This window comes from Urocampus carinirostris, chromosome 5 (genome assembly GCF_059441175.1).
Source record: "Urocampus carinirostris isolate Australia breed hairy pipefish chromosome 5, RoL_Ucar_1.0, whole genome shotgun sequence".
NCBI lineage: Eukaryota > Metazoa > Chordata > Actinopteri > Syngnathiformes > Syngnathidae > Urocampus > Urocampus carinirostris.
This window is the reverse complement of record NC_142353.1, coordinates 9,853,155-9,864,531: the sequence shown is the minus strand read 5'-3', so window position 1 is coordinate 9,864,531 and position 11,377 is coordinate 9,853,155. Positions and strand designations below refer to the sequence as shown.

Sequence of the window (11,377 nt, the reverse complement as noted above, 5' to 3'; positions counted from 1 at the left end):
AGCGGCTCATGAGTCTGATGTTATTTGTATCAATATGATCTCATTTTTGCATTTACATTACTGAGAAATAATTCTGTTAACCTGTAATTGCATTTTAATTTCTAATGTCTAAACTTTCTGTTTTGAATAAACTAGTATTCAAAATGTGAATTGTGTTGATAAAAGGGTTAAAACTGCTAAATTAACGCATGGTTATGATCTGGCATGGTTAAATCTAGATTTGCATTAATTCAACACTGTAAATGATTTAAAAGAACAATTATACATTGTATAATATTGAAGAAATCCACAATGACATGTCTGAAAAGTACTACACAAATACATTTTGAATGATTTGATGTACCCAATATTTTGGGGGAAAGTTCAGTCAATTATGCATATTCTTAAGTGCAGCTACCTAATTATATTATCCTGTTGGCAAATGTTAAGAAACTACACATAATGAAACATTAGAAGCACATTCCCTATTTGTCTTTTTGTTTTCGAAGATACATCACTGTTTGTCTCATTTTGGGGGGCAAATATACATCCACTGATTACAAAAAGGAAAAAGTATCAAACACAAAATATTTGACCAAATGCCCTGACACTCAAACAAGTTAAGTACCCAAGTTGCTCATGCTTTCGTCCCTCCAGATGAAACGGGACACAAGAAAGAGGCCGTGTCACTCGGGTTAGGGTAACACAACACACTCTTCTGGTCAACAGCAGGGCCCGACAGCTTTCACTGGTTTACCCCTGCCGCATCATACGGGTGCCCTGCCCATCCCTTAGAACGCGTCCAAACATCTCAACAATAATAATAAGCCCAAATCCACTGCTAACCACTAGACCACCAAGAATCTTGAATAGATGGCATTGGAAAAGGCACTGGACTTTAACTCATCATCCTATTATTTTTAGTCACGGTACAATGTTTTACAGGAAAATATGTACGTATACATTAATGAATACAATATAAGAATAAAAAGGCAGGTTTTTTTCCTTTCTTTGTTGCCCAGTGCCTGTTAGCGGCTCGTGGTTGTCGACCATTGTCCTGGATTGCTTATAGATAACAAGGCGCCAAGCAAGGATAGGTCACAGCAACATTGCGCGGTCACCTCAAAAGTTTTCTTTCTATAATCTGGTAAGCCTAATCTTACAAAAATAGCCGATGTCCGGTTGGTGGCTACCAAAATTTGGCTCCCCCGCAGACAAGCATACAAACATTAATAAAGCATTACATTTATATAATGCTTTTTAGTGCGCTCAAAGTAGTTACAATGGATCCAATTATTCATTCACGCACACAATTTTTTTTATGTGCCAACAGCTCCTCTCATCGCCACCAAGCATTTGCACCTTTCACGAATCAGTGGCCTGAAGGCAAAGTGTGAGAAGTGTCTTGGTCAAGGACACAACAACACGTGACCATTAGTTTCTTAAAAAATTCAAGCAGCCAGCAACAAAAAAATGTTTGTGAAAAGGGGTACATTAACAATTCAAGGTTTTTGAGTGCTCCTTAGAGTCTGAAAAATACAGTATTTTAGTTGTCTTGTTTACATTCTTATACAGTTTTTTGTTACATTGCTACTTTTTTTGGGTTTGACAGCTTCCTGAGGTCAATATCATTCATAGGGTATTAAAGACACTTCCACTAAGGTTGCAGATTGTATCTCAGATGGCAGAGCATTCTAAATCTCCAGGGCCCAAATGGAGAACGCTTTTGTTTTGAACCTGCGGATTTCTTCTTGGCTCTGGGATTACTAGTAGACCAGCATTTTTTGAGAAAGTACATTGGGTGAAATTAAATCTGAAATATATGAGGGGGGAAGTCCATGGATAGTTCTGAATGATACCAAGAGACCCTTAAAATAACGTCTTAAACTAACAGGGACCGAGTGCAGGTATGGCAACATCTGGGTCATGTGATCAAACTTTATGTCTTGCTTAAAAATCTAGCTGATCTTGACAGTCTTTTATCTTATTTTTCTCTTGAAAACCCCAGTGTGTAATATTTCACCACTATATTACACTGTATTGTCTAACAAAAAAAACATTGCCAAGAGCACACCATAGAAGCAAGATGCCAGACGAACAGGTGGTGACTTCTATATAGGGATTCTATTATGTAAAAAAAAAAACCTCAAATTTCTTGACCTATGATTTTTTCTAATAATAATTATTATTGGTAAAATATTTCACATATTTTTGCCCAGCATTCAAATCATTTTTTTTCACTGAATGAAAGTTTTGTACCACTAGGAGGCACTAAATATGACAGACTTCTTCTTTAAAGTCTCAATAACATGTTCATCCAGGGGTGCCATGTTTAAACTTGTTGCATACAATGTTTTCCAACATTGATATCAATGACAATAGAGTGAATTTGATTCAATATAATTTATTATTTATTTTGCTGTGCTTAATTTCATACCTGTCAACCTGTGTGTTTTTGCCGTACAAAGTACCTTTATTATGCATTTTAAGACGTGTACGACGTACAAGAAAATCTGTACGGAAAAATGCAAATTTGTCAATTATGGGTACCATTCGGTATACACCGACTATCACGAAACGGCAAATCAATCAAGTCAAACGCGTTCGCCGCGGTAGCCCTTACCTTGGTATCGGTTTTTACGTTGCAAACGAAGCGAGCGCTTTGATGCTACTGTGCGCATGCGTCTGCCGCCTGGGGATTTCCAATCATGCATCATTCAACATCGGATTTCATGTGGTAGCTGTGTAGGGAAAGGAAGTCCGTCCCTTTTTAGAGAACCGTATTTTTCCGCTCAACTCATTAAAGAGAGCCAGCTCTCAAATGGCTCACTTGCTTTGATGCATTGTATTACGAATTATTATGTTGTACAAAGAAGTTAAAGAAAAAAGGAAGTATAAAAGAAGAAAATGAAAAAAGTCAGGTTTGTGGTTATCCCTTTAATCAGTATATTACCACCAATAATTGAATGCAGAAAATAAATTAATAATTTGTATAAGAAAATGTATTATTCTACTTAATTATATTTGCATGTATTTTTTCCTTCTACAGTTAATGTCCAAGCTACTTAATTTTTGATTTTTTTAAATAATAAACCTCATTCATGTCGAGCAACTCAGTATCTCACAACAAAATGTTTATTAACAATAAATGATATAACGAAACACATGTACGATACAACATGTTAAACTACATAATCAAACACGTTTAAAAAATATATGGTGTAAGATTATTTTGTATTTTGTAAGGGAAAATACAACATTTTGTAAGGGCATGGAGCCGTGGAGGTTGACAGGTATGTAATTTAAAATAATTTAGAATGTAACTGTTTCCCAAAAAGACTGAAAATAAATCAAGGAGACTTTTTTTGCATTAATTTATACACGTGAAATTTAACTTCAATATTGATTCACAATCGTTGTGTTTTTTGAATGTATTTTTACGTGGTCAAACCTGATCTGTTCTACGCATGCGCATCGGAAACGGACGGAGCAACAACTAAACGCGTCGCCCGAGTTAATAATCCTGTGCCTGCACCGTCACCATACATTACTTCAAACAGAATTAGCGTGTTTATGTCTAGCTAAACGCGCTTTGTTTGTGATCGTAACTTCGCAGTGTTGCGCCTTTTATTCAAGCATCTTCCAGCTGAGTTCGTTGACAAAGGAAACTCCCTAGAGGTCGTGTCGTCAAAATGTTCACAAGAAACGCAGTCAAGTCTGAAGAAGAGCTTTGGGGAGCACAAGAGGACATCGGGGGACATATTCAACTTCGAGCGGGTTTGTCACCTTGTCAGATCCTTTGTTAATATATTATTTTCAGGAGGATTTGTGGAGGTGGGCGGTGACAGTTTACCATCCAGCCATTTTAAGTAGGAAGAAATAACACAGGGTGTGATTTGTTATCCGTCAAGATGGCGGAGGAAGCAAATGTGCTTTGCGTCCACTGTTAGCAAGCCTCCTCTTCCAAGAGGGCATGACGGAAAACAATTGAGAAGCCCTGACAAACATTTACTTCCTTGTCTATGGCTGGTAAACCATTTTGTACAACTACAATGAGTATGGGACACACTGCACACGCTCCGTAACAATGTGGCATCTTTGGTAATGTAGTACTTAAGTTGTCAGCCTCATAGCGTCACATTTTCCCCTTTTTAAGAATTGAGAAAACTACTAAAGTTGACCACATGTAAAATAGTACCCCAATAAACAAACTGTATGACATATATACATCAGTAGTGGGCAGTTCATTTTACCCCTAGGCCTTCAGCTTCCGTCCATATTAGTTATTTGCCGTTCGCTCCTGGAAGTGAAATGTCCTATTTTATTTGTGAAGAATCAGAGGGAGGAGAGGTGATTTGGGTTGACCCCCGCCATGCACCGGGTTCTCTAGGTCCAACGTGCCGGACGCTGGCCCAAGCGAGGTTCGCTCGGGGAGCCAGCAACATGAACGGCATGGGGGGAAAGGGGTGAGCCGTGAAGGCCAGACGTGTGACATGTAAAGCCTGTCTTTTGTAACAAAATCTAAGTTAAGGTTCTTCTTGAGTTGAACTACATATTATGATGTCAACCTTTATTGTTCAACTCCGGGTATAAGATCAAGTCAATTGTTTTTGTGACCGACTCCTGGTGCTGTCAGGATACCATATAGGCAAACAAAGAAACCAGTATCTTCCCTTTGTTGTGCTGATGTTACAAAATCACAATTTGTTTTCATCTGTCCTTAGCTGCCAGAAGCCAGACCATGCATCTTATGCATCTTGTGATTTATTATCTTGTTTGGTATTTTCTCGCCCTATTGCAGTGTTTAAGTTCTTTGGATCTAGACAAAGTGTTAGGGTACCTGTTTTCTTATCACCTACTACCAGAGAGCTGACCCATTTTGTTAGTTCATCAGTTCTCCTGATGCCGCCTAGTTTCCCCACTCATGTTAACTCATCAAAGTGCAGAAGAGCCTTTCTTGCGAGAATGCACAAGAGGTTTCACATTTTATCCACACATATTTTATGTAGTCCAGGTAAACATTAAAGTCCTTCAAAGCAGTCCTTATATTTCTCCATGAGTACGTGTTGAACATTTGCAGTAATTAAAGATGTCCCTACAAGTATTCTTTTGACCAGATTAACTACACATTGTACAGCTCCAACAGGATGTAATGTGGTACTCAGGTTGTTAGGCACATAATGTCACAAAGACTACATGCTAATGCACAAGAGTTGGTAAATTGCCCTAGCTCAGACAAAAATCCAACATTCTGTGTTCACTATGGCAAGTGTCACAGTAAGAGACATTTGGAAGGAGGGAATTGATGCCTATTGGGCCCGGATAGATCACATTTCATCTTGAAGTCATCAATGGGCATTAACTATGCATTGGACAGTTAAATCAATGATTTCATTGTTGAAAAGGTCGATAAAAAGGTTCAGCTTCAAGCAGAGAAATACAGGTCACACTGTAAACGGGATCAACTTAATCTCGTCATTACTATCTTGGACAACAAGATATAGGATGAGCATTGTTCAAGAAAGAAATGTGATTTACCTTAAACTAATTCACCTTACGTGACGTGACTTTTAAGAGCATTAGGTAATGTTAGCCTAACGTTAGAGATATTAATGTTATAAATATTTACTTCTACTTCTACTTGAGTAATATTTTTATGAAGTAACAGTAAATTGTCACTTGGGCGCCGAATTTATATTATTCAGACAACTCTATCATAAAGAACATGCCTAGCAAACTATCAGTTGAACTACAAATCATTAAATCCAAAGAAAGTGTCATCCTTGGTGTCACGGTAGAATATGCGTCGCTTCCTCTTTCCACATCTATGTCCCTTACGTCAGACGTCATTTCCGCTTATCGGCAATAGCTTACAAGTTTTCCAAACTTACTTTCTGCTTTTCGGACAAATATTTCACTATTTGCATCTTATAAGCTGCTCAATATGATTTCTTTTTTCGGTGCCGCTTTCTTCAGTTTAATTTTGCTCCAACTCATAATGTCCGAGTGTATTAGGTTTGCTTCTCATAGTGTGATTGGCTCATTGTATTTGAGGGTGGGGCTTATCCATTGGTAAATTGTGCAGTCATATTTCTGTTTCTTAAAGGTTTTTCACCCACTTGAGTGCGAGAGAACTTTCTGCAAACAATATAATTTAGATTTGTCACATGATCCCTGATTTTAATTTATTTTGAACATTATTTTAAACAGTAAATGATCAAATTGCTTCAATGTTAACGTTTTCAGAAATCAATACAAAAAATAAGCGGTGACTTTTAATATTCCCATTTAGTTTGCTTGGACTTTTTAGTTTATTGGAAATAGATGCATTGGGTGTTGGTAGAATTTGCCTTTACCCACTTTACCTTTTAAAAAAGGAACATCTTGCCATAAAACGTATGACAGACCACACACAATCTATTACACGCTACATGACTCGAACAATTCTCTAACTGGACAGATGATGTATAAATCTGCAAATAACAGATGACCAAATAACATTTTCTTAGTGTAGCATGCAAATGGTAAAAGTAAGAAAAGGCCTGTTTCAAACACGGTCCAAAAATATGAAAAAATAAGCGTTTATTTGAGCGTTTTGAAGATATGCACGTTTTTGAGAAATAAGCTGACTGAGGTTGCGATCGTAACTTGAAGCCAGAGGATGGCGGCAGAGAGTAACAAAGTTTCAAATTCCGGACAGCACCTTTAAGTTCTTTTTGGGTACAAAATAGTGGGCCTTATACACAAATGAATAGGCTAAACATAAACAAACCAACAAAATGTTCCAAAAAACAATTTAAATACAGGGTGTCCAGGAGGTGGTTTTTGTCATATGTTCTCTTTACTGGCACTTTAACAGGTGTTTCTGAATCGATATAAAAGCACCAACATTTTGAATCGAAGACTATACAACTATTGAACATTAAAAAAACAAAAACAAAACTATAACACAAACTACATTTATTCAGTGATTGATAATGATGTGTGTCCTGTGTCCTACAGACGTCAGTGAAAAATATCTTCCTCTTGAGTGTCGAGTGCCAGCGTTGCCTGGCATTAAAGAGGAGGAGGAGGAGGATTGGAAGCCTGTTCAAGATCCAGTGAAGGATCAAAAGCCAATATACATTAAAGAGGAGGGAGAATTCACAGAGAGTTCCGTGACTGTGGTCCATTTGAAGACTGAAGATCAAAGTCAACACGAAGAGAAAACGATGAAGGCGCCTCCTAGCAGCAGCTCAAGTCAACACTTGAAGACAGACGGGGGTGAAAAGCCCCAAGACGGGTCAGAAAGCTGGTTAGCGCCAATGTCAGATGATGATGACACTCCACACTCGGCTCATACAGAGGAGAAGCAACAGTCTGGAGGGGATAAGACATGTCACACTGACAAATGCTGGAAATGTTCTCACTGTGAAAAGACGTTTCAATACAGGTGTCATTTGAAAAAGCATTTCAATGTCCACACGAGTGCTCAAACAATTGCTCCAAAGGAAAGGTTAAATACACTGAAAAGTACCGTCACCGGTGAGAAACCTTTTGTATGTTCAGTATGTGGTCAAACATTTGCTCGGCACAACACTTTAAAAGTACACACAAGAACCCACACTGGTGAGAAACCTTTTGCTTGCTCGGTTTGTGATCAAAGATTTGCTCAGAGTTCACACTTGAAAATACACAATAGAAGGCATACTGGTGAAAAACCTTTTTTCTGTTCAGTTTGTGGTGAAAGATTTTCTGATAAGGAAAACTTGAAAATACACACGGTAACCCACGATGGTGAGAACCCTGACGGTGGTTATTTTGAAAGACATACAAGAACCGACACAGGGGAAAAACCTTTTGACTGCACAGTTTGTGGTCATAAATTCACTGAGCATGAGGATTTAATAAAACACTCAAGAATCCACACTATCGAGAAACCTTTTCCCTGCTCAGTGTGTGGTCAACGATTTCCTCGTATTGGAAGCTTAAACGCACACACAATAACCCACACTGGCGAGAAACCTTTTGCCTGCTCAGTTTGTGGTCAAAGATTTGCTCGTAAGGGAAATTTAAAAACACACGCAAGAATACACACTGGTGAAAGACCGTTTGGCTGCTCAGTTTGCGGTCAAACATTTCTTAGGGAAGGAAACTTGAAATCACACGCAATAACCCACACAGGTGAGAAACCTTTTGCTTGCTTATATTGTTGTAAAAGATTTGCTCTTAAAGAAAGCTTAAAAACACACACAAGAATTCACACTGGTGAGAAACGTTATGCTTGTTTAATATGCGGTAAAGGATTCACAAAGAGTAAAAGCCTTAAAATACACACAAGAAACCACACTGGTGAGCAGCCTTTTTCCTGCTCTTTTTGTGCTCAAAGATTCCCAAGTAATGCAAAAGCAAAGAGTCACCAGTGTACTTGTGAGAATAGCATAGACAAATAAATATTGGTCTGATCTCATTTTGGGACTTGCATTTAAGAAATCACAACACATTGCTGAGGGATTATTCTGTCCAGTTTTTGTGACCTTTATATTTCTAATGTCTTTACTTGCGGTGAATAAGATAAATATTTGAACACCCTGCTATTTTGCTTTTTCTCCCACTAAGAAATCATGGACGGTCTGAAATTTTCATCGTAGGTGCATGTCCACTGTGAGAGAGAGAAACTAAAAAGAAAAATCCAGAAATCACAACGCATTATTTTTTAAACGATTCATTTGTGTGATACAGCTGCAAATAAGTATTAGAACACCTGAGAAACTGAATGTTAATATTTGGTACAGTAGCCTTTGTTTGCTATTACAGAGGTCAACTGTTTCCTGTAGTCTTTCACCAGGTTGGCACACACTGCAGGAGGTATCTTGGCCCACTCCTCCACACAGGTCTTCTCTAGATCAGCTCTTCTGGGCTGTCGCTGAGAAACATGGAGTTTGAGCTCTCTCCAAAGATTTTCGATTAGGGTCAGGTCCGGAGACTGGCTGGGCCATGCTAGAACCTTGATATGCTTCTTACGGAGCCACTCCTTGGTTTTCCTGGCTGTGTGCTTCGGGTCGTTGTCGTGTTGAAAGACCCAGCTACGACCCATCTTCAATGCTCTGACTGAGGGAAGGAGGTTGTTCCCCAAAATCTCACTATACACTGCCCCCAGTCATCCTCTCTTTAATGCAGTGCAATTGTCCTGTCCCATGTGCAGAAAAACACCCCCAAGCACCCCCATGCTTCACAGTCGGTATGGTGTTTTTTGGATTGTACTCTTCATTCCTCTTCCCCTTAACACGCTTACTGGAATTATGACCGAAAAGTTATATTTTGGTCTCATCTGACCACAAAACTTTCCCCCGACTCCTCTGTATCATTCAAATGGTCACATGCAAACTTAAGACGGGCCTTGACATGTGTTGGTTTGAGCAGGGGAACCTTTCGTGCCATGCATGATTTCAAACCATGACGTCTTGGTGTATTACCTACAGTAACCTTGGAAACGGTAATCCCCCCTCTTTTCAGGTCAATGACCAACTCCTGTCGTGTACTTCCGTGCTGATTCCTCACCTTTTTAAGAATCATTGAGACCCCACGAGGTGAAATCTTGCATGGGGCTCCACTCCAATTGAGATGGACCGTCATGTTGAGCTTCTTCCATTACCTAATGATTGCTCAAACGGTGGACCTCTTTTCACCAAGTTGTTTGGCAATTGCTCCATAGCCCTTTCCAGCCTTGTGGAGGTGTACAATATTGTCTCTGGTGTCAGCTCTTTGGTCTTCGCCATGTTACAAGTTAAAGTCTTACTGATTGTATGGGGTGGACAGGTGTCTTTATGCAGCTAATGACCTCAAAGAGGTGCATCTGATTCAGGTTGATACATGGAGTGCAAGTGGACTTCTAATGGGCTGACTAACAGGTATTTCAGGTTAAGAATTCTATCTGTTCAAATACTTATTTGCAGCTTTATCACACCAATAAATGGGTAAAAAAAAATCATGCATTGTGAATTCTGGATTTTTCTTTTTAGATTATCTCTCTCACAGTGGACATGTACCTACGATGAAAATTTCAGGCCATCCATGATTTCTAAGTAGGAGAAATTGCAAAATAGCACGTAGTTCAAATACTTATTTTCTTCACTGTAGCTTATTCTTTGAGTTTAACCTGGCTTAGAAATCTCGACGAAATGTTTTTTGTCAACAAACTACCAGATGTCTTTGACCTTGCATTTTACCATATAAATATGCACAGTCTGTTTGATTCTTTACCACGAGACGGGTCTTCACCGTGTTGCCCGCGGGCACCAGATATACCCCAAGAATACCTGAGTAGCCCGTGGACAGGTTCTGAAAAAAGTTCACTACTGATGGGCCATTGCGATTTTCTTGTTGTTCCAATTTCTAACTGACTTGATGATTTAGCGGTTGACTAAACTTTGGATGATTACAACCTGGTAATAACATAGTAACATCATAGTAATATCGGTATATCCAACAAAAAGTAGCTCTCAGCTTCAAAAAGGTTGGTGTTAAAAGACCACACTACTCCTTGTATACAGTATTAAACTACCCAATGTGCATTTCATTTACATTCTGTTTTATTAACACATTTAATGAACGGTCAAAGTAAATGGTAAACGATCTGACTTTATATAGCGCTTTCCAAGTCAATAAAGACCTCCCAAAGCGCTTTACAATGTGCTTCTCACTTACCCATTCACAAACACACTCACTCACACACCAATGGCGGCCATGCAAGGCGCCGACCTGCTTATCGGGGGCATTAGGGATTCAGTGTCTTGCCCAAGGACTTTTCGACATATAACACGGAGGACCTGATCCCAAGACGAGCGCTCTACCTCCTGAGCTGCCGCCCTAAATGCCATTCAATGATGCTTGATTTTTTTAAAAATATGTGTTTAAAAGTGGTTGGTATGTAAAGTTGTGAGTGATTGTTGTATGTATGGGAATCTTGCTTGAATTTGGGTGGTTGAATTTCTTCCTTTGAGTGCAACCGCAGCTCTTCAAGAGGGAGACCTGTAAAGGTAGCCAAACGTGTGCATGAATAGGAACTTGCCTTGTTTGAGCGTGTGCCACAAAAGTTTGATCCATGGGCTTCAGTTTAACTCCTGCTTCATCCTGTTAAGAAAAGGCATTTTTTAACAAGGGAAAATACATTTATTAAACATTTATTTATTCTTGCTGAATGCAGTGAGGTATGTTTGTTTCTTTTGTTTTGTTGAAACTTTGTCTACTTATTTGAGGTTTTAATACTAATGCACTGAACGTGAAGATAGTTCCGGGAAGACTACTTTTTGGTGACTTGTTTTTAGTGATGTTTACAAGTGGCTCTTGGAATTGAGCGTTGCGAGTTGGCTCCCCACCAGTTCCTTCCAGGACGTTATTTTTCAATATGCATTTTTCC

The 11,377-nt window shown here is 38.9% G+C and overlaps 1 protein-coding gene across 1 annotated transcript; it reads left to right on the top strand.

Annotated features, from left to right (window-relative positions):
• Positions 1–3,460: 3,460 nt before the first annotated feature.
• LOC148365155 (uncharacterized) lies at positions 3,461–11,332 on the top strand. Its single transcript, XM_088335605.1, has 2 exons — positions 3,461–3,756; positions 6,982–11,332. Exons 1-2 carry the CDS (start codon positions 3,672–3,674, stop codon positions 8,409–8,411), a joined length of 1,515 nt encoding a protein of 504 aa, XP_088191731.1. The 5' UTR covers positions 3,461–3,671; the 3' UTR covers positions 8,412–11,332.
• The last annotated feature ends 45 nt before the right edge of the window (positions 11,333–11,377 follow it).